This window comes from Helianthus annuus, chromosome 6, assembly GCF_002127325.2.
Source record: "Helianthus annuus cultivar XRQ/B chromosome 6, HanXRQr2.0-SUNRISE, whole genome shotgun sequence".
Classification (NCBI taxonomy): Eukaryota; Viridiplantae; Streptophyta; class Magnoliopsida; order Asterales; family Asteraceae; genus Helianthus; species Helianthus annuus.
In genome coordinates, this window is record NC_035438.2 from 61795302 (window position 1) to 61818618 (window position 23317).

Genomic DNA, 23317 nt, shown 5'->3' on the forward strand with positions numbered 1-23317 from the left:
ATCCCGACTGCAAAACTCTTCCTTAATTAGATCCTTGAAGTCGTTCCAGGGGGTGGCATTAGCAGCTGCCAGCCCTAACATTTGAACCTGTGCTTCCCACCAGGTTAACGCGGCACCTTCGAGTGTTCCAGCAGCAAACTTTACCCTATGAGGCTCAGGGCATTCACGCATCTTGAAGTCAGTTTCGAGCCTCTCGAACCAATGGAGGAGGCCTACAACTCCCTCAGTACCACTGAAGGTACTAGGTCAGCAATCCATGAAGGTTTTGAACGTGCCTACGGGTGGCTGAGCGTTCTGACTTCCTGCCTGAGCGGCTGTAAGTGCCGCAGCAACTTGTTCGTTGATCAGAGCCGTCAACTGGGCTTGAGTTAGGTTAACGCGTCCAGCCATAATCTTCATATCAAGGCAGCATAAGTGAGAGAGGTTCGCGAAAAAAATGCGATGACAGAAGAGAGTAAGCACACAAGTGTTCCCAAGCAATATTGGCTACGTTTATCTAAGCATACCATGAGCAATGTTCTATGTAATCTAGCAAGTAGGCAATGTAAACATGAATAGTATCACCTATAGTGTTGAGTCTTGCATGTGGAGCGAAGCGTCGTTGTGGATCGTTGAGCACTGTACAGGTTATAGTCTGGTTTTAACAAAAAACTTTTTCTCCTTATTAAAACCAACTTCACTATAACCAATGGCTCTGATACCAATCTGTCACACCCCCAAAATCCACACGCGGAGTATCACCGCTTGGAGGCGTGACTGACCAGGATCAAGCCACCAATCATATTGAACAATGTAAGTAGTAAATATAATTCAACCAAACAATATGAAAGGTGTCCAAAACCAAAACATAGTTAAGTGTCTAGCGAAAGCATAATTGTAAAACCCAATATAAGTATTAAGTACTAAATAAAGTAAGGTATTTGGCATGGCACACACTGCCATGTCCACAACAATACCGTGGAAACCATATCATTTCATCGGAATGTCTCATCCTTTGAAATAGCTAGATTCGCTTCCTTGAAACTCTCAGTTAATTTCGAAAACGGTAAATTTATTATTAAGTTTTTTCAATCATAACAATACATTGCACTATCCATATACAATTATAGCATGTACTAATAATAAACCCTATTCATAAGTCATTCATTTGATTTGTCATATTCTTGGTACAATTATGTACTCAGATTACGATACACTAAATTATATTGTCCAGTACCATTTAAGTAAACGATATTGATTTTCGGATAATCATTAACAAATCATTTTCCATACTAGATATTTATCAATTCGGAATCTCCCTCAATTGATCAAAGTAAGTTCATTTCGTATATTGAATCCAATTGTTTCTATAAATCGTTTTTATTTTCAAAATTCATACCCCTCAAATATCTTTTGATTCCATCCCACGATACATTGTTTCTATTAATTAAAAGAAGTAACATAACCCCAAGAAAATATCATAGTCCAAATCTCGAGGACGAGATTTTATTAAGGTGGGGAGGATGTAACGACTCTCACTAAAATTAATACTTATTATGTTAATTGTATAAAAAGGAAGCCCTAATTGAGACACCCAAGTAATTCTGCATAAACCCTAAAATTTTCAGAACATTCAAAATCAGGATCAGGGCCCCTAAAACTCAAAGGGGGTTAAACCCTAATTGATATTTATCTTCGAAATACGTTGTCAAAATAGAAATTCGTTCATACGTCGACTCACCCAGGCTATGCTAGTGACGAGGCTACTCTAGGCCATAGGGGCACGCCCCTCGATACGCGACAGGGGGAGAGGATCCCTCCGCGACTCGCGGGCGGCTCAAATTTTGGGTATAAATGCAAGGGCTTGGGGCCAGAACTATTTGCTCAGTTCGACGGTCTAAAACATCGTCCTACTCTTTGTATCTCCGTTTCTTTCTATCAACGCCCTAAAACCCCGAAACTCTGCTCGTTATTAGGGTAATAACTCTAATCGCTGCTACGATTCAATCTCCGATCGACTGAAACTATCCGACGGGATGTTTAAGTGCTATCCTTTGTCATTAGTAATGATTCCGACAGGATGTTTAAGTACCACCCGAACTCGGGGAATACTCTGTCATTCGTTGTGAATCCGATGGATGTTTAAGTGATTACACTTTGTCATTCGTTGTGAGGGTTTTATCTCGTGATTATCGTTAAAGTTGAATTGAGTTAATACACTAATATGAGTTCCATTGTATCTAGAAATTGGAACTCGTAAGCAAGGAGCTGCTAGAGTACTTAATAGCTAAGTAAACTTAATAGTTAAATAAACTTAGCAGCTAAGTTAGCTGAGTAGATTAATTAATCTATTAATTAAGTTAAGTATGATTAATTAATCAAGATTAATTAAACTAAGCAAGATTAATTAAGCTAAGCAAGATTAATTAAGCTAAGTAAGTTATTCAGTTAAATGGATAAGCAAACTTAATAGTTAAGGAAACTTAATAGTTAAGGAAACTTAATAGTTAAGGAAACTTAATAGTTAAGGAAACTTAATGGTTAAGGAAACTTAATGGTTAAGGAAACTTCCTAGCTAAGGAATAAATCTACCTATAAATAGGAAGCTTAGGATTCATTTTCCTTTGTTCATTTCTTCTATTTTTCTCTCTATAGATTGGTGTTCTAACCAATAATCACCAAAGCGATGTCCTGTCCGATCGATTCAGGAACCATCTAACGAATGCCGAAGTGTTGTGCTTTGTGAATTTCGTTAAACGGAATCCAAAGTACTATACTTTGTGAGTTCATTAAATGGATACCAAAGTACTGTCTGAATAAGACTATACTTTGTGAAATTCATTAAGGTTCGAATCTCGTGACTACCGTTAAGGTTTGATTTGGGTTTTACACAAATACGTATTCCATTCTGTTAAACTATGTGTTTAACTACCAAGAATACTCCCAACTACACACTTACAATCAAACAAACCATTAAATCATCAGAAGATCCAGAATAATAAAGTGCATGCTTAATTATCGGAAGAAGTAGAATCAAGAAGCTTGTTAACTCAATCCTGCATGCTTATAAAGTGAGTCATTCTCTTTTTATCAACTGTTTTACAAAACTCCAAGTATTTTCAAAGTTATAATTACAGGGATTAAGTCTATGTAATCACCAAATTACAGCCGGTATGTGGGGTTTTGCATACATTACTTATTTCCTGTCACCATTGGACAATGTGTTAGCCAAGGGGTGATCTGGCCACAGTCACAGACACCATTTGGACAACGAGATAGCCAATGGGTAGTCGAGTGACAAATATTGTGGGTAGTTGGTTGATAGCAGAAACATTGTAATCACCCTTAATACTGTGAATTATAACCAATGTGTCGTTTTCAGTAAACTGAATGATTCACTCAGTATTTCCCGCTGACAAAACCTTTTTAAAACGCGTTTCAGGTAATTACAGTAGATTGGAGTAAGAATTGGATCCAGCACTGAAGGACTTCAAGAAGTGGCTTATTTTATCAATTAAACTAAATTAAGAAATCTTGTTTTATAAAATCAAATTTATTTATATTAAAGCTACCATTGTAAAACATGGGTTTTATCCCATTACTTAATAAATAAAATCCGGTGTTTTTAAACTCTGATATTTTTCCTAACTCACGGTCCTGATGAAATTTCCGCTGCAATGTTTTTCAAAAATAAACCACCGGTACCACGGGGCTGCTCACGGCTCTCGATTCCGTCCAGGATGGGGTCGGGGGTCGTGACCGTAAAGGTGGTATCAGAGCCACTGCTTTAAGCCTATAAGTGTTGTGATAATAATACTTAAGCTTAAATAAAACAGTTAGGAGATTGCTATTAACTGGTAGCACAGCTGATAGCATTTAGACTTGAACATAAGAAAAGATGCCTTAGTATAAGCTAAGCCACTTATTTAAGCAATTAGATGTTGTGATAATACCTAAGTTTAAACGGAAAGTTAGGAACTTAATATTATCTGATAGCACTCAGAATGATATTTAGACTTGAACTTAAGAATTTTGCCTTAAAATCAGCTTCAAGATAAATTACTTATATAAATATCATGTGATAAATATTGGTATACCATAAGAATGACGATTAGCAGGCAATAGCACTTAATTGCTATTTATTCTTGTTTATCGATATTACCTGGTCTAGAATAAAATATGTTATGAAAATACAAATTTCCTTGATTCTGGATAAAAGCCCTAATGAAAGAGGCACTTTTAAAATCTTGAAAAGATACTATTTATGGGAAATAGAAAATTTTCTCCGGCAAGACTGGGTATGGTGTAGCAGACTCTCCAGCTTGTCCGGATATACTAAGGTTACCTCTCCGGCGCGAACTGGATAAGACGGGGTAAATGATATGTCAAATCAGTGACAATATTTCCCTAAATAATATCATGACCTGATATCTGACTTGTTTTTTTTTTTTTTTGGAAATAAGAATCTGTTAAATACATTAACCTTATGAAAGGTATGTATATTTCCGCAGGTGAAATATATAATTATATAGATATGTATATCTATAAGAAATTCCAAAAGTCAATTAAGAATAAAGCACAAGTATATGTGTCAATAATAAATCTAGATTTCTTTATCAAGAATCTCTTGCATATATCTTTAATTCCGATATCAAACATTATTTCGTTTGATCATCTACCTCATAACTCGTGCGACAAAATAATACTGGAAACCCATTAAGTTGGGACACCATCAAAAATATAAATGCGTTACCATAAATTATTAACGCCATAAATATTGAACGCAAATAAGAAGCCTATAAAGTTGTGCTAATGCACAAGAAAGCACATGAAACTTAAATTATATGTCCACAAACGTCAAAGTTCATCACACACGACTTCCAAGGCAAGAGCTTTGAAAAATATAAATTGGGCACGATGACACCAATACTAATTCCGTTAGTAGAAGTACTACTAATCCAAAAAGTGGCACTTTGCCACATGATCTTACAAACGATCTAAATTTCGCTGAGGGACGTTGAAACAAGATTTCACAATCATCAGTGCGCAGTCTAATCAGAGTCATAATTATTGGTACTGCAAAAGAAGTCATATAATTTTGCAATTCCCCTATTTCCTTTATGACAAATATACCAGATTCGGCATTCTCTGGTAATGTCATTTAACAATAGTTATCACACGAAATTCCAGATAAGAAGTTCTTATATTTCTTTCGTTGCAATTCTGACTTCTGCCTATAAAGAGTTGACTTCCTTGTTTCCACTTCTTTTAATGGTCATCATACCATAAGGATTTCTTTCATAGCAGCAAATATTGATCCATTTCATTTCTTGGTAAATCCACACGTTACACATGCACTGTTTGTTGCACATGTGGTTCACTTGAGTTATGAAAACCATAGGAGGGCATCATTCCAATTTGTTGTTTTATCAAAAGTTCCAATACCATTTCACTATACTTGATCTTTGCATTGTAACCCGCGTTTTCACAAAGCGATGACTCTTTAATATCGAATCAATGAATTTCTTGGAAAACTTGATTTTCTTTTGAAGGGTATACATGGTTTCTGTTATAATCATGTCCGAACTTCCTTATTAAAACTCGTTTTATTCAAACCAAGTAAACTTGCTCGCAATACGTATTCAATTCAAAGTCCCATATGATATTTTAGGCCATCACAATTCCAACAAGCACTTTGATTCTCTTGAACCATAACATGCTTGTTTGGTATTCAACTTCATTAAATCATTTCTTTGATCACAATCACCTTGTGGTGACGTTTTCACAAAATCTGAAGCTTGCGCTAATCTCAGATTTATTTATTTATTTATTTATATTTAATCCACTTTGTTGATTTATTCTATACAAGCGATCTTAACACAATCATGTGCTAAGATAATGATATACAAATTTATTTCATATTTCAGTATATCTCTTAATAGTTCTTACAACATTAATCGAGCCTTTCATGATAATTATTGCTTTATCATCTTCGATCGAAAAAACATTATACTGATTATATATGGAAACTTACATAAGTAATTACCTTATTAATATAGTATTCCTATATTTAAAAAAAAATCTTGTTAAACTATTTGAGGTGAAGAAGTTATATTTAAGGAATACTCTCGTTTAAGTTTATGACTAGTTATTGTTATTTATTTTTTAATATATTAATAATAAGTAGTATTAATATTATTTTAGGTATTAGGGTTATTGTCAGGAACACATATTGGATAGCCTAGCCTTAGTTAGGCATGGACTGATCACCCATGCTTAAACAAGGCAGCACTAACCAATATCCAACCATGATAATAACTATTTAATGTATATAAATTAAGTCATCATACTTATTTAGTAAATTTCAATTATATATAAAAATATTTTTATATTATATATAGAAATATATATATACTTTGTACTGTAAAGAGAAGACATATTTTCATAAAACAATTAAAGGGACGAATAAAATTATCTAAATAATTGTCTAAGTATTCATGAACAAGACATATTATAAATAAATGTTCATCTTGATTAATATTTCACAACTATTAAATACTTATAGAAATATTCTTTTATAATATATACATATATTAAAATATCAAATGTTATTTACGCAAGCCAATATTTAAGTATGCTTGATATTAAAATAAACATTTATTATTTTACTTTTATGATTTAAAATACCCTATTATAAAATCTTATAGTTAAACATACTTAATTTTAAAAATGATAATCGTGAGTTCTAGGATATTGGGTAAACCTATTTATAAAACATATATCATTATTTTGTCAAAATTACCATGGGTTTTGATATTTTAAACCTATCTATATTTATTTATTATTCTACTTTATAATAACATAAAAGGAAAAGGTATTTAATAAATCAAAATATCACCTATCTTTAATCAAACATTTTGATTAAAATCATCTGAATACAATTATGTATTAAGACAAAAATACACTAACTTTATTGTCTTTTCGTGTATTCTTACAAATCACCCATCTCAGCACATTGATTTTCTCATATCATAATTCAATATTTGACAAATCATTTTCATTGTTTTCATTTCATTTTGAACCTGTCAATCTTAAGTCTTCCTTAGGTACCAATCAAGGTAAGTTTTCTTCTGACAAAGAATTTTATTAATTCTAAAAAGTTCTTCACATTAAATATCTATTTATCATATATCTTCTGGCTTGAACATAATCACCTTGGAAACCATATCATTTCATCGGAATGTCTCATCTTTTGAAATAGCTAGATTCGCTTCCTTGAAACTCTCAGTTAATTTCGAAAACGGTAAATTTATTATTAAGTTCTTTCAATCATAACAATACCTTGCAGTATCCATATACAATTGTAGCATGTGCTAATAATAAACCCTATTCATACGTCATTCGTTTGATTTGTCATATTCTTGGTACAATTATGTACTCAGATTACGATACACTAAATTATATTGTCCAGTACCATTTAAGTAAACGATATTGATTTTCGGATAATCATTAACAAATCATTTTCCATACTAGATATTTATCAATTCGGAATCTCCCTCAATTGATCAAAGTAAGTTCATTTCGGATATTGAATCCAATTGTTTCTATAAATCATTTTTATTTTCAAAATTCATACCCCTCAAATATCTTTTGATTCCATCCCACGATACATTGTTTCTATTAATTAAAAGAAGTAACATAACCCCAAGAAAATATCATAGTCCAAATCTCGAGGACGAGATTTTATTAAGGTGGGGAGGATGTAACGACTCTTACTAAAATTAATACTTATTATGTTAATTGTATAAAAAGGAAACCCTAATTGAGACACCCAAGTAATTCTGCATAAACCCTAAAATTTTCAGAACATTCAAAATCAGGATCAGGGCCCCTAAAACTCAAAGGGGGTTAAACCCTAATTGATATTTATCTTCGAAATACGTTGTCAAAATAGAAATTCGTTCGTACGTCGACTCACCCAGGCTATGCTAGTGACGAGGCTACCCTAGGCCATAGGGGCACGCCCCGCGATACGCGACAGGGGGAGAGGATCCCTCCGCGACTCGCGGGCGGCTCAAATTTTGGGTATAAATGCAAGGGCTTGGGGCCTGAACTATTTGCTCAGTTCGACGGTCTAAAACGTCGTCCTACTCTTTGTATCTCCGTTTCTTTCTATCAATGCCCTAAAACCCCGAAACTCTGCTCGTTATTAGGGTAATAACTCTAATCGCTGCTACAATTCAATCTCCGATCGACTGAAACTATCCGACGGGATGTTTAAGTGCTATCCTTTGTCATTAGTCGTGATTCCGACAGGATGTTTAAGTACCACCCGAACTCGGGGAATACTCTGTCATTCGTTGTGAATCCGATGGATGTTTAAGTGATTACACTTTGTCATTCGTTGTGAGGGTTTTATCTCGTGATTATCGTTAAAGTTGAATTGAGTTAATACACTAATACGAGTTCCATTGTATCTAGAAATTAGAACTCGTAAGCAAGGAGTTGCTAGAGTACTTAATAGCTAAGTAAACTTAATAGTTAAATAAACTTAGCAGCTAAGTTAGCTGAGTAGATTAATTAATCTATTAATTAAGTTAAGTATGATTAATTAATTAAGCTAAGCAAGATTAATTAAGCTAAGCAAGATTAATTAAGCTAAGTAAGTTATTCAGTTAAATGGATAAGCAAACTTAATAGTTAAGGAAACTTAATAGTTAAGGAAACTTAATAGTTAAGGAAACTTAATGGTTAAGGAAACTTCCTAGCTAAGGAATAAATCTACCTATAAATAGGAAGCTTAGGATTCATTTTCCTTTGTTCATTTCTTCTATTCTTCTCTCTATACGTTGGTGTTCTAACCAATAATCACCAAAGCGATGTCCTGTCCGATCGATTCAGGAACCATCTAACGAATGCCGAAGTGTTGTGCTTTGTGAATTTCGTTAAACGGAATCCAAAGTACTATACTTTGTGAGTTCATTAAATGGATACCAAAGTACTGTCTGAATAAGACTATACTTTGTGAAATTCATTAAGGTTCGAATCTCGTGACTACCGTTAAGGTTTGATTTGGGTTTTACACAAATACGTATTCCATTCTGTTAAACTATGTGTTTAACTACCAAGAATACTCCCAACTACACACTTACAATCAAACAAACCATTAAATCATCAGAAGATCCAGAATAATAAAGTGCATGCTTAATTATCGGAAGAAGTAGAATCAAGAAGCTTGTTAACTCAATCCTGCATGCTTATAAAGTGAGTCATTCTCTTTTTATCAACTGTTTTACAAAACTCCAAGTATTTTCAAAGTTATAATTACAGGGATTAAGTCTATGTAATCACCAAATTACAGCCGGTATGTGGGGTTTTGTATACATTACTTATTTCCCGTCACCATTGGACAACGTGTTAGCCAAGGGGTGATCTAACCACAGTCACAGACACCATTTGGACAACGAGATAGCCAATGGGTAGTCGAGTGACAAATATTGTGGGTAGTTGGTTGATAGCAGAAACATTGTAATCACCCTTAATACTGTGAATTATAACCAATGTGTCGTTTTCAGTAAACTGAATGATTCACTCAGTATTTCCCGCTGACAAAACCTTTTTAAAACGCGTTTCAGGTAATTACAGTAGATTGGAGTAAGAATTGGATCCAGCACTGAAGGACTTCAAGAAGTGGCTTATTTTATCAATTAAACTAAATTAAGAAATCTTGTTTTATAAAATCAAATTTATTTATATTAAAGCTACCATTGTAAAACATCGGTTTTATCCCATCTACTTAATAAATAAAATCCGGTGTTTTTAAACTCTGATATTTTTCCTAACTCACGGTCCTGCTGAAATTTCCGCTGCAATGTTTTTCAAAAATATACCACCGGTACCACGGCACTCGATTCCGTCCAGGATGGGGTCGGGGGTCGTGACACCAATCATCTGGTGCGATCCAATAATAAAGTCCAAAGACAACTGGCCCAACCTATTGTGCGATCAGCTTGTGCGATCCATAATGGGTTGTACGATCTGATCCAAACCTGGCCCAAAATAGTAATTCATTCCAAAGACTTGTGTGGCCCAAACATTTAGAAGCCCAAAAGTGACAACAGTGGTCTTGTGCGGTCCAGGGTGAACTTATGCGATCCGGATAACTTATGCGATTGGGTTTTGGGCTTTAAGGCCCAACTGTGTAAAAGTCCAAGTGGTTTGTGTGTGGCCCAAGCCTTGTGCGATCGGCACTATCTTGTGCAATCCACAAGTCTTGTGCAATCATGCATAACTAATCAGTACTCTGTGCTTTATGTGCTTGTACCCGGCTTGTGCGATCCACCTTGTGCGGTCAGATCAGGTCTGGTGTGACCTGATCTTGTGCGATTGAGAGGGAAACTTGTGCGATTAAGACGCTGATGTGATCAGTTACATTATTCCTAAAATCTTGCAATCAGTTACGTGGTTTCCATTTATGAACTTTATCAATTAACAAAACTAACAGTTTTAGATCATGCAATCATCGATCAAATAAGTGTATTCTAATCGATTTCCCATGAACTCTAATCATAACATTTAAACATCTCAATCATGGCTCACAACCTAAATCACTAGCATGCTTAACAATGTAATAAACCAAACAATTCATCCATATATAACGGATGACACCAACAACTCACTAATAGTAGAAGATAACCATGACATGTATGAAGAAAGAACCACACTCTTACGGATGATGAACGGGTATGGTTGTGTTTGGATGGTGTGTAAATGACAAAGACAAGCAATGGTAGAGGTTTGCCATAGCCATTACCGATACCAGATATCAAAATGGTACAGTAAGTTGTTAATGGATACAACAAAAGGAAAGCTAAAAAACTAAAGAAAAGAAAGAAAATCGCACACACAAAATGGGAAAATCAATTTATATTTTATATGTAAGAAATTTTAATAAAATTCGGGAGAAGATTATTATAAAATAAATTCATATTAATATTTTGAAATAAATTCATGTCAACTAGAAACGGAACAAATTTGCATAGATAAATTAGCAAAAGGAAAGCAACTCAGGATCTCTTTCGAAAATCTCCATGTCTTCTTTTCCTAGACTCACAAAAACTTCAATGCCATCCCCATCCGGAGCATCCATGGCAAAAAAGCTATTGTTCTTTAATGTTCCAGGAATAGCTGCTTTTATGGGCTTTCCCCATCCAAAATCAACTTCATAGAATGGATATCTACAAAAACTTGTACACCCATAATAGTCATCAAGTTCTCTTTGCTGCTCTTCGAGAATGGCCTGTAGAGACATGTGTGGAGGTATTTCAGCCGCGTTTAAACCTTGAACTTCCACCTTCAGGTTTTTGAGTTGGCCAACAAAAGTACTAAGTGTAATTTCGCTTAGATCTTTAGTTGGAAAAGATGGTAGCTTGAAAAAATTCCCTATGGTGGTTTTGGGCAAGGGCTCAATCATTTTGTTTCTTATATTGGTTACAAGGATAAATCCAGTTGGCTTGAAAGATCCTAAGTTATTATGTGTAGCTGCTTTCAGTGCACATTTGTAGAGTAGCCAATTTAAAACTTCAATCCGCGTAGGGTTCATGATTGGTTGTTCAGATTCTGCGGTCATCGTTATAACCTTGAGCTTAAGCTCATTTAACTTTGAGCCAGCGAACACGAAACTCTTTGTGACAGAACTATCTCGTGATTTATCAAGTGAGAGTCCTTGGAAGTTTAGCTTTGTTTTCTTAGAAGGCATAAATTGGGGGTCAATAGGTGATCCATCCGTTGATGGCAATCGTGTCATTATGGCCCAATCATTAAAAAAGTTGCACAAGCTGCTTCCATCTGCTAGCTTGTGGGATAATGACGCCGCAACCGCTAATCCTCCACATGCAAATTGGTTAACCTGGACTGCTAATGGGCTTGCTGTATCATTTTCAAAACTATAACTTCTCAACTTTTTCCATACTAGGCCATTGGGAGAGAGTTGGTCTAGATCTTCATGTTGCATATTATGGAGGAAATCTGAGAGTTCTTTGTCATTCTGTGCTTCAAGGAACTCAACTCCTTCATCGTTGCAATCTACAAAGGATGGTGTGGTTGTGGCTAGCCTACCAGCAAAAGGGTAGTAATGTGTTAACGTTTGGGATAATGAGTTCTTCATGTTAACATGAAAATTATTGTTTGAGTTTGGGTAGAAGATAACCATTGGTATATATGCATCTGGTGCAAATTGATCAGTCGAAGAAAGATTGTAAGTTTTAAGATTAGAAGGAGTTGGAGAAGAAGGTTTGATGATTTCTCTAGAGACAATTGTGTGAAGCTGCCTTCTACCACATGTTAGGAAGCTGCTTATCACTCTCATCTTGGAAAAATGAAAGGGGTTTCGATGATACTACGTACCCTAGTTTATTTGTTATCTTATATAGTCTTACTTGGGTTGGTTGCATTCTGAAATTAGAATTTAATGTAAGGGGAACACGGACGCCTATCACTCATCACTCATCACTCACTCATAACTTTCAATTAAGTTCCGCAATATCATTAAATATTATTCCGTCACTAGTGATGGATTTTAGTGGAAATGTCCATCACTTGAGATGGAATTCCATCACTCACAACTTTTTTTTTTGTTTTTAAATTATAAATTAACAATAAAATACTAAAATTATAAATTATAAATTATAAATTTCATTTAAATAAAACCTAAATTACAAACTAAAAAAAAAACTAAAAATTGCAAATAAAAAAAACCTAACGGTTGGGGTTGAAATAGGTGAGGTTGACATGATGGAACGAACGGTTGGTTTTGATACGGTTGTGTTTGAAATGATGGAAATTGTTGGGGGTTTGAAAGGGTGGAAAAGGTTGGGGTTGAAAATGTGGGATTTGGTCGGGTTCGTCTTGCAACCGAAAGCGCGCTGGCTCGCCAAGATTCGCTCGAACCTTCGGTCGTACGGGATTTTTCTTCGAACCCGAACCACTTTTGCTTGAACCTGAACCTCTCTTGCTTGAACCTTCCATCTTTGTATTTTTTGTGTTTGAAATAATGTTTTGAAAGAAAGAATTTTAGGATTGACAGAAGGTTTGGTAAATAAAATTTGTATGTTGTGTATGTATATATATTTGGTAAAAAACGGTAACATTCCAACGGTCATGACCCACCAACGTTCAACTTTTCAATTTGAAAACCCGTGATTGGTTTGACGCGTTATACAATCAACGCGTGATAAATATAGGCCGCGGTGGTGTTTTGTTGTTCATCACGTGTGATCGGGCCGATCACGGGGCGCCCCGACCCCCCTAAGGCTATATACGAGCAGGGCTGTAAATGAACCTAACGCACACCAAATTGTTGGCGGAGTTTACGTTCTTTCGTTTAATAAATAAACGAACATGAACAATGATTGATCTTCTTTCGATTAATTGATTAATTAAATGAACATGAACCGATGTTATTTTCATCCAGTCATGTCGTGAACATTCAATAATATGTTCAATAAGTCTGTTTGTTTATGTTTGGTTCAGTAGCAGAGTTTGAACGAAAACTTAGTGGGGCCCGACTCTCAAAATCCAATATTTTACACTACAAAATAAATTATTTTGAAAAATTTTGGAAAATCTATCCTATCTAATAAATAAAGAACTTGGGTTGCCATGTGGCACCCTTGACATTCCAAAGTTTTGGAGGGAAAGTCTTCTACAATTTAGAACTTTATATTAAAAATTAATATAACTAACTAATTATATAACTAACTAACTAATATGGTTGTTCCGAAATATATGCTACATATTAGGTATCTTATATTATATTGATTTTATATAAAAAAATAAATATAACTAACTAATTATATAACAAAACTAACTATTATGGGTGTTCTGCAATATATGATGCACTATATTAGATATTCTATATTGATTTATGTTTAAGACGTTAATTTTGAAGAAACGGGGTGTTCGATGATTAGTGATTTGTGTGGTAAGAAAAATGACTAAATCAAAAAACGTTAATTAATTACAAATTTTGTAGCTGCATTATAATGAGTTAAGTTAACGTACAAACAGCCTTATCGTATAAAACGTACGAAAGACATGCAAAAGCAAAAAAATGCGGTGACATTTTCGTAATTATTTGTCCGCAGGGTAATTATCAAAATTACCCCACAAAACGTTTGGTAATTTTCAATTTGTGTTTGTTATTTGTATGACTTTTGGTAATTATGAATTTATATTTGTTATTGATACAAATAGCTTTGAATTGTATTAGTTATTGGTATAATCATTAGGTTTTATTACATGTTTTCCAAACGTGTAACCCACTCTTCTATTTCTACTACATTTTTATTTTATGATCCTTGCCACATATTTAAAAAAAATACCAAGTATTAAACGTTTATGTTACAATTTTATGAATTTTATCATTTTTATAGATCAACCCATGTAATACACGGGTTACTAACCTAGTATAATAATACAAGCGAAAAATCTGTGGGGCTCGGGCTTCCCCGGGCCATAAGTAAGCTATGCGGCATATCCGAATTCGGATATCCGAATTTTCGGATATCCGGATTCGGATAGTGAAATCTGGTATCCGAAAATTTCGGATATCCGAAATTCGGATATCCGAATTTTTGGATATCCGGTTTTGAACACCCCTAGCTATGCCCATGGTTTGGTTGGTTATTAAAGGTTGTATGAGTTTCTTACCGATTAACCTTAACTAGGGTCGGTTACATTCTCAAATTAGAATCATAAGTAAGGCTATATCAAACACAAAAATGTTATCTTGTTAGTTACACGTCTTTAATATTTTTAAATGTTATATATATTTTTCTCAAATACATATACACTAGAAAACTAAGCGGTTTCCAACGCTAAATTTGATCAGAAATTGGTAGCAAATGACCTTTTACAACACATTTCCGACCAAAGTGATTTTGTCAGAAAATGGTATATTTTTTTTGAACGGCCAACTAAATCACCGGATAAGCATCCTGGATTGCCCTCAATCGAGCAAATATGCATCCCCTCCTCCATAACAGTCAGAGTTGGATGCATACCCGAGCCACCAAACCGCCAGTTCTGGAGAAAACCGAAAATGATATGTTGGGAACTTTTGCCGAACATGTTCCGAAAATGATATGTTCAACCTTTCGCGGGATATTTGTAGGAAACTTCGACTCTGTTCCAACAAAAAATTAGTTTGTTGGTATTTAGTCGCTAAGTTAGAGCTACGTGCCAACTGCCAAGTAGGTATTTATTCAGAAACTAGTAATAAGACCCGCGCGCGTTGCGGCGCGGGTACTTCACAAATATCGAACGGATTAGTCAAAGCGTTATGTGATGTGTTAACCATATGAAGACGCACGTTTTGACATATCCGATTGAAGTCAATGTATCCTATAGTTGCATTGCGATTGGATTAAAGCATAACGTAAATCGAATTTATATCATACAATCATAACGTATCAAACCAAAAACTCTCGAGGGGTCAAAGTGGCATTTAAAAAGTTCATAAAAAGTTAAGTGGTTAAAAATTGCATTTCCTAAACTTAAGGGCTAAGAAAGGGTAAAGATAAAATTTGATAAAGTTTTGGGGTAAGAAGGAAACTATAAAAAAGTTGGAGCTGAAAAGAAAACTACCACAAAGTTGGGGTGTTAAAAGCAAATTATTTGTAAAATTGAGTAGTAGTTTAGGGACTAAATTTGCCATTTTATGACACTTTAAAGGTACCAAAGTCAAGAGGCTAAATTTGCAACATCGTGAAAGTACGGAGGATGGGGAGGCAAAGCCGGTGGGATTTCCACTAACTTTGTCTTTTGACAGGTGGAAACATATAGTAAGACAAAACACAATACGTAAAATGCAGTGCGTAAAAGACAATTACAAAAAAGTGTAAAACACAAAGGTAGACACAAAGTGTAAAACACAATGCCTAGACATTTCGTAAAACACAATGCATTGGCATTTGCAAAAGTAGGAGTTGTAATCTAGGGGTTACAATTGCAATTTTTTAAAGTTGGGCGGGTGTAAAAATGGAGTAATAGTAAAAGGGGTAAAAAAGCAAAGTCTATAAAAGACAAAGTGTAAAAGTACAGGGGTGGTGGCGGAAATGTGTAAAAGATGAGGGGTTGGTGGAAATGTAAAAGAAGAGGGTCGGTACGTAACTATGTAAGAGCTAAGGGGGTGATGGTGGAAAACCAAAGTAGAGGGTTGGTGCTGACAAAGTTTGAAAGATGAGGTTGTGGTTTTAAAAATTCAAAGTAGAAGGTTTAGGGACTAAAGTTGTCATTTTATGAAACTTTAAAGGTTACAAAGTCAAGGGGCTAAAATTGCAATATGATGAAAATAGAGGACAAGGAGGCAAAGCCAGTGGGAAACCCAACGACTTTGTCCTTAAAGATTGTATAGAATAAGAATAAAACGCAAATTTTAAAAGTCGTAAAATTAAGCAATGGTTTAGGGTTTAAAATTGTAGTTTTAAAAGTTGAAGGGAGTAAATATAAAGTAATATTACAAGGGTGAAAATTAAATGTTTTTAAAATGGAGGGACTTAGGTAGTAAGTGTACCACCGACTTTAATTTTTAAGAGTTACTAGGGATTGTGCCCGCGCGCGTTGCGACGCAGGTACATTAGGTGATAACTGGTTGCATGAATATTCCAACATGTGTTATAGACATGTAGAGGTAGTAGGTTACATTAGGATCCCTACTACAACTTTACTACAACTTAGATAAAATTTATAAGATATTTAAAGTTGTAGTCCTTGCTTGTTGCTTTCAAAGTTTGTCTGAGTTGTTGCTTGTTGCTTTCAAAGTTTGTCTGAGTTGTTGCTGAAGTCAACATGTGCTCCGTTAATTCATATGTTGATGTGATGGCCTTTCCAATCTTGTTGTTGATGTCAAAATATTGCGCTATAGCCATGTGTGTGTCACAAAAGAGAAAGCATTTGTGAAGGAGCTAGTATTTCAGCAGGAAAATTGGCAAGGATGGCGTGGCAAAAATGGTACCTTCCCCATTATCCTTTTACCTTTTTGCTGGCTTCTCTGTTGTTTTATTGTCTGTGTAATAGTGAAAGGATCTTTATAGGTTGTTTTATATGTTTTGCTTTTTACATATAATATTTACATGAGTGTAATTTATATACCTGGCGAAGCCCCGGTGTTCTTCTTTTGGTGGATGTTTTAGGATCTGGGGTTGGTGGGATAATGGATGGTGTTAATGAGGCTTTGTTTACGGCCATTGAGCTGTCTTGTTTGATTGAGAAGTCTTGCTTCATTGAGATGTCTTAAACTGCGGTTTTTCCCCTGATTTTATAGATATCCGCGGCTATGATTTCCGGATCTGTGTGTCCATCCTTTACTACCATGTCGTAGCAAGATTTTTGCAGCATTTGTTCCATTGCTTCGTTGAAGAAAACAACCTTTGCCCCCTCACTTTCATCCTTTATAGTTGTGTTAACGCAGTACCTAATGATTGGAGGTGAATTGTTTTTTCAGAGTCATATTTTCAAGTCATACAGACATGGGGCATACATTATGTGCTTTTGTATATAAGGGTTCAAAGAGACTTACATGATGGATGGGTTAGGAACATGGCCATCGTCCTCGCATACAAATCGTGGAATTTCAGCCCTTTGTAAATGGACTTTGCCTTTGCATTTAATGAATACCTAGTATAGAATTTAACATTACGTTTATGTTTTCAACTTAGCATGTGAGGATTTAAAGTGAAGTTTTTTTTTATCTTATAATGGAAACCGTACACAATCACGAAATCTACTTCTAAGCAAAATTAAAAGCAGACGTGTATTCCTATTTAAAAAAAAATTATATTAAATATTATATATTGATTATCGTAACTATTATCCCTTTTAAATTATTAGTTACACCTTATCATGTAATCTTTATCTGAATCAAATCCCACCTTCTTTTCCAATGATGCAATCTTTGTCGAAAAAGTTCAAGCTTAATTTGAGAAAAAAGTAAGCCAGTATATTATTCTAAATTATTCAAATATAAGATTAAGTGAGCTAAAACACACACACATATATAAATCAGTAAGTTCAATACTACATGTCCTTAATCTCCACATCTAATCAAGGAAAACATGTCCTTGATCTATTCTCAGCTAAAATGGTAGGAAAACATTTATAAATCAGTAATTTGAAAACCACATGTACCATTAAAACATTTATAAATCAGTAAGTTCAATCTCTTAATCTCTACACGTATAAATCAGTAAGTTGAATACCACATGTCCTTAGTTTGTTCTCAGGTAAATAAATGGTAGGAAAACACGTCCCAGATTGACAGATCTAATCTGTGTATGTTGATGAATGGAAGAAGCAGATAAAACATAGATCTAGTCATGTGCGGCTGTAAGATATCTGGGATCTTGCAGATCGGGCGGCTGATTCGGCGACCGTGGAATCAAGAATCTTGTGCCAGCCGATTTAGTAAGGTGTTGAAGATTATCCCAACGTGTGGTAGTTTGACCTATAATATTAGTATTTACGTAGTCGCCACGGCCTCCAGTTGCTCGGAACCACTTCCACTTGGCTCTTACTCGATATCGCTTTCTACTCAAACAAGCTCTTCCAAGAAGACATCTTAAGTGGTATCGGGTGGATCCCGCCCGCGAAGACAATGAGTGCCATTGGTGAAGTCTCCAAGTAGCGAAAGCCCAAACCCTTATCGTGATATTCAGTACCGTTCCCGGTTAATGGTTCACGGTCTTTTTCATCGATTGAGTGTGGCGTTTCGCAATCCAACTCATGAGATTCTCTTTCATGACCGTATTCATGTTCGTCCTCGCCATGAATAACCCGAGTTGTGAATTTTTGGGTATTGCCAATATCCGGGTCGGATTCAGGTCCGGGTATTGGCCAGGAAATCCAAACCCCATGTACCCGGTTTTGGGTTTTCTATAACCGGGAAGCGTCATTTTTTCCAAAATCTTGATCTTTTTTTTATATAAATTCTTGATTTTTCTTGTTTGGATTTGCAGTATGCATTTTACTTTCTGATAGTAGGAGCTGCGATATGGGCATCTTCATGGGCAGGTATTCATAACTTCACACTAAGTTTTCAACTTTTATTAACATTTTCATTCTAATAATATTATAATTTTTTAAAAATTTGCATGATTATGTATTAATTTCCAGAAATATCATGTTGGATGTGGGCTGGAGAAAGACAATCAACAAAAATGCGAATCAAATATCTACAATCAGCATTAGGTCAAGACATTCAGTTCTTTGACACTGAAGTCAGAACATCAGATGTTGTATTTGTTATTAACACTGATGCAGTTATAGTTCAAGATGCTAGAAGTGAAAAGGTTAAAAAAACACAACTTTTTGTTGTTTATTATGCAAAAACATATAAAAAGAATGTTTTTGTTATGAGTTTTTTGAGTGAACTGAGAAGTTGAAGGTTCAATCGCTTCACATGAGAGAAGAAAAAGAGATCCAGATATACATAAAAAAGGATAAGTATTGATTTATTGTTTTAAGTAAAAGACCGACGCCGATTATCCTACCGGTTCATTTTGGGTGTAGGCAATGCATTAGGATTATTATTTAGGTTTTTTGGCCCCCGAACCTAACGGCAAATCGCTCGAAGAAACCGGTATTTACCGGTTTCTACACGAAAATACCAGTACCGCACCGATTCCGAAGCGTAACAGGTATATTCGGTACCGGTAGAAGAAAGTTGCAAGTTGACGTATGACCCTGGACAATCGAAAGTGGTCATTTGTTTAATCAAAACCTAGGGTAAAAAAATTATGGTACCAGGTACCAGTAACGAAGCGGTATAGGTACCGACTTGACCAAACCTGGTATATTTTGGGTGTGGATTCGGAATTTTTGGTACAGGTCCATTACGTTACCACTGTTGCCCTGAATTCTAGCTGCCAAACATGACATATTATAATATCATATTCACACTGTAAGCAACTAAAACTCTTAAAGTAAGCTAACAATGGTGCCTAAAGTGTTCATTAAATTCCTGTCGCATGACAGGAAGATAATCGGGACCGGTTTTTACCGGTTGGTACACAAAAATAGCAGTACCGTACCGATTCCGAATCATAACGGGTATATTCGGTACCGGTACTGGTACCGGTACCCAGTTTCCGGGAGTTTCGGTACCGAAGTACCGGTAGCGGTTCAAAACAACGGGTGCTATGCCCGCTTTCGGAACCGCATCGGATTTCTTCACTGCCATGAATTTATATTCTGAGATAAGTCTCTACATTAATGCTTAGCAAGCATCACAATTGACAGAAACTGGTGACATGAGTTTAGACCAAAAAAGAATTTCATAATCAAGTTTGCTAGTCATTGTCGAAGAATCATAAAACAATAATCAATCCATCATAAACTAAGAACAATTTTTCGTGGTATATAAAATTAAATACAAAGCAAAATGAAGATATATCACAAATAATTTGCTAATATCCAGAAGACCAAGTTCCGATCTCCAAAGGATGCAATTCAAAAATCATACTAACCCCAACATTTAATCTCATTTTGTAGTTTTTCTTCAGCAGTAGTGACACAATTACATTTGCCCAACGCAATACACAAATAAGAAACCCTAGCCTATAAATTAAAAGGAAGGCAAGCAGCAGTACTGACCTGAACGACAAATCTGATAAAGCACTGGCAGCCGATTTGAAATTCTGGAGGTTAAATTGTAGGGTTACATCTGATACTTTTCTAAATCTTCAGTAGTTCTTCAAAATCTTCAGTAGTTCTGAAAGAAAGCTTCAAGAGGATAGCACACATGTTAAGTAAGGGGAAAACATAGGTTATACACGTGTAGGAAAAGGGGATAACTAAGGCTGAGAGGGGAAAAAGGAGAATACTGGCTGAGGGCATGTGTAGTCATAAAGCCCTTTTAGGGGCGTTATGTGACATGTGGCATGCCACGTTACCCCAGGGCTTTATGGGGCGTTATGCAATTTGAGGCCGTAGTCATAAAGCCCCTGTGTAATCATTACTCATTTTTTAATTTTTATTTTTTTAATTCATTTGTAACTTTTTTAAAAATAAAATTCATTTAATTAAATAAAAAAAAACATTAAACTAGAAAAAAAAACATTAAACTAGCATAAAAAAAAATTACACAATCAAAGATTATATTTTTTTTCAATCCGCTCCTTTTGTGCCAACGCCATTTTCAAAGCTTTTCCCGTTAAGTGGTCATGCGGTTTGGAGTAGAAGTCAAAGTCGTGAGCCCATTGTCGATCCCGCATAATCTCCGTAACTTTTTCGTTCTCCTCCAAACGTTTGTTACCGAGTTCGTGTATGTCTTGAAGCCGCTTGTTTATCTACGAAAATGCGTGACTCATATCCGTTCCCATAGACATCGACGACGACTCGGGTTTTTTCGCCCGGCTTTTTCTTCCGGGCGGTCTTGGTAGCTCCTCCACCGGCTCGTCATCCGGAATTTCCTCGTTCAAGCCGATGTTTCGAGCGTCGGAGGTTGGCGTTTCGGGTTCACCCGACTCGTTTGTTTTGGACCTCTTTGATGGCCGTGTATTTCCCGAACGACCACTTGGAGTAGATACGACGGCCCATTTGGGGCTATGGTGAAGGATTTGCCAACACTTCATGTACGGGAAATGGCCATTAGCGTTCGTATACTCGACCAATGCCTCTTGCGTAATGTCTTCATCGCTACTTCCACTTTTCCATCCGGAATACAAGCGTTGGTACACGGTTTGAAAGTTTGTGCACTTCTTGTTTATATCGGTCCACTTCCCCGATATAGAGTCCGGTAGGCGGTATTCCTCTCCTCTACCCATGAGCTCGAAAAAGAGTTCTCGTATTCGGTTCCAAAATACGGTTTTACTTTGATTGTTTGCTACACACAAAACAATATAAAATGTTAGTTCAAAATTTAAAAAATAAAAACTGAAAATAATAAAAAACAGAAAATAATTAAAAAACAGAAAATAATAAAAAAACAGAAAATAAAAAAAAAACAGAAAAGAAAATATAAAACTGAAAATAATAAAAAAACAGAAAATAATAAAAAAACAGAAAAGAAAATATAAAACAGAAAATAAAAAACAAAAAATTGAAAATAAAAAAAACACAAAATAAATAAAAAACCGAAAAGAAAAAACAGAAAATAAAAAACCGAAAATAAAAAAAACAGAAAAAAAATTTAAAAAAATAAACATACCTATGACCGGGTCCTCCGAAACATCGATGAAAGCGCGGGTTAACGCATACTCCTCTTCGGGCTCCCACGTTATCACATTTTTTTCACTCGGGTGTTGGTTTCCACTTTCTTTTTATGTGCCCGTTTTGCTTTTCCTTTTCCTTTTTGCGTCTCCGGTTGCGTATCCGGTACCTCGGGTTGCGTCTCCGGAACAACATCGGGTTCGTGTAGTGGGGAGCCGAAAGCTTGAGCCGACCCAAACGCTTGAGACGACCCCATCCCATCCGTGTTTTGACTTGGGTTCCACCCGTAGAGATTAGGGTCCCATGATAGCGGTTGGTTCAAAAGATTCATGAACCCGGGACTTTGTTGATTGTAATCGAGAAAACCGGAGCCGAAAGGGTTGGGTCTAGTGGGAACCGGTGCCACGGGGCGAGTAGGATTGCCACTAGATCGGGGAGGAATGAAGCCCCGGTTAAATGGATTCATTGTATAAAATATCAAGAATTGTAAAAAAATTTGGGAGAGATGAGAATGTTTGAATGTGTGTGGTAAAAAAATAAAGGGATGAGAATGATTTTAAAGGAAAGTTGAAAAAGAAATTGATTTTTTTTTATTGAAATTGACCGTTTGTAACGGTCATAATATTCAAACCATTTCCTCTTCACGCCGCGATTATTATCGCGCTGCACAAATTTTTTCGAACATAGCGCCCAAGGGGGCGGTGTTAGCGGCGCCATTATGGCGCGATCAAGGGCTAAAACGCCCCAGTACGTTTAACCTGAGAGTGTGGGAAAAGACAAACACCGACTTTGTAGCTTCAGATGTAGTGTGTATATATATAATATAACTAGTAGATGCCCCGCTCGTGTTGCGGGGCAATGGCCGAATAATTCTCAATCAATTAAAAAAAGACTATTATAATTTTGCTACGAAAAAAAAAACGATGATAAGACCGTAGTTTTTGGCTCAGGGCAAAACTGTATGTTTTCAGGACTAATGAGCCAGTGTTAGGCAGCTAGAGTTATGCGCCGCCCGCGTTGCGGGGCGCTAAACCGAGTATTTCTTAGGTTAATAACATGTACGCCTTTATGTCGGTTAGTTGTACATGCTACCTATAACACGATATAAAAAAAAAGACACATCAAGTTAACC

The 23317-nt window shown here is 35.6% G+C and overlaps 3 protein-coding genes and 1 long non-coding RNA gene across 4 annotated transcripts; 1 reads left to right on the forward strand and 3 right to left on the reverse strand.

Moving 5' to 3' along the window:
• Positions 1-10952: 10952 nt before the first annotated feature.
• LOC110865504 (acylsugar acyltransferase 3) lies at positions 10953-12386 on the reverse strand. The gene has a single exon (XM_022114760.2). It carries the CDS (start codon positions 12344-12346, stop codon positions 11027-11029), a length of 1320 nt encoding a protein of 439 aa, XP_021970452.1. The 5' UTR covers positions 12347-12386; the 3' UTR covers positions 10953-11026.
• Positions 12387-16630: 4244 nt separating this feature from the next.
• LOC110865502 lies at positions 16631-20822 on the reverse strand. Its single transcript, XR_002550725.2, has 4 exons — positions 20629-20822; positions 17558-17655; positions 17131-17452; positions 16631-17044 (listed from the first exon to the last, which is right to left on the reverse strand). It is a non-coding gene; the product is annotated as an uncharacterized LOC110865502 (long non-coding RNA).
• Positions 16860-19444, forward strand: LOC110865503 (ABC transporter B family member 1-like). Its single transcript, XM_035974782.1, has 3 exons — positions 16860-16989; positions 18993-19047; positions 19150-19444. The coding sequence occupies exons 1-3, from the start codon at positions 16987-16989 to the stop codon at positions 19416-19418; spliced, it is 327 nt and encodes a 108-aa protein (XP_035830675.1). The 5' UTR covers positions 16860-16986; the 3' UTR covers positions 19419-19444.
• A 254-nt stretch (positions 20823-21076) lies between the features above and the next one.
• LOC110865501 lies at positions 21077-22590 on the reverse strand. The gene is made up of 2 exons (XM_022114759.2): positions 22184-22590; positions 21077-21859 (listed from the first exon to the last, which is right to left on the reverse strand). Exon 2 carries the CDS (start codon positions 21798-21800, stop codon positions 21324-21326), a length of 477 nt encoding a protein of 158 aa, XP_021970451.1. The 5' UTR covers positions 21801-21859; positions 22184-22590; the 3' UTR covers positions 21077-21323.
• Between the last annotated feature and the right edge of the window lie 727 nt (positions 22591-23317).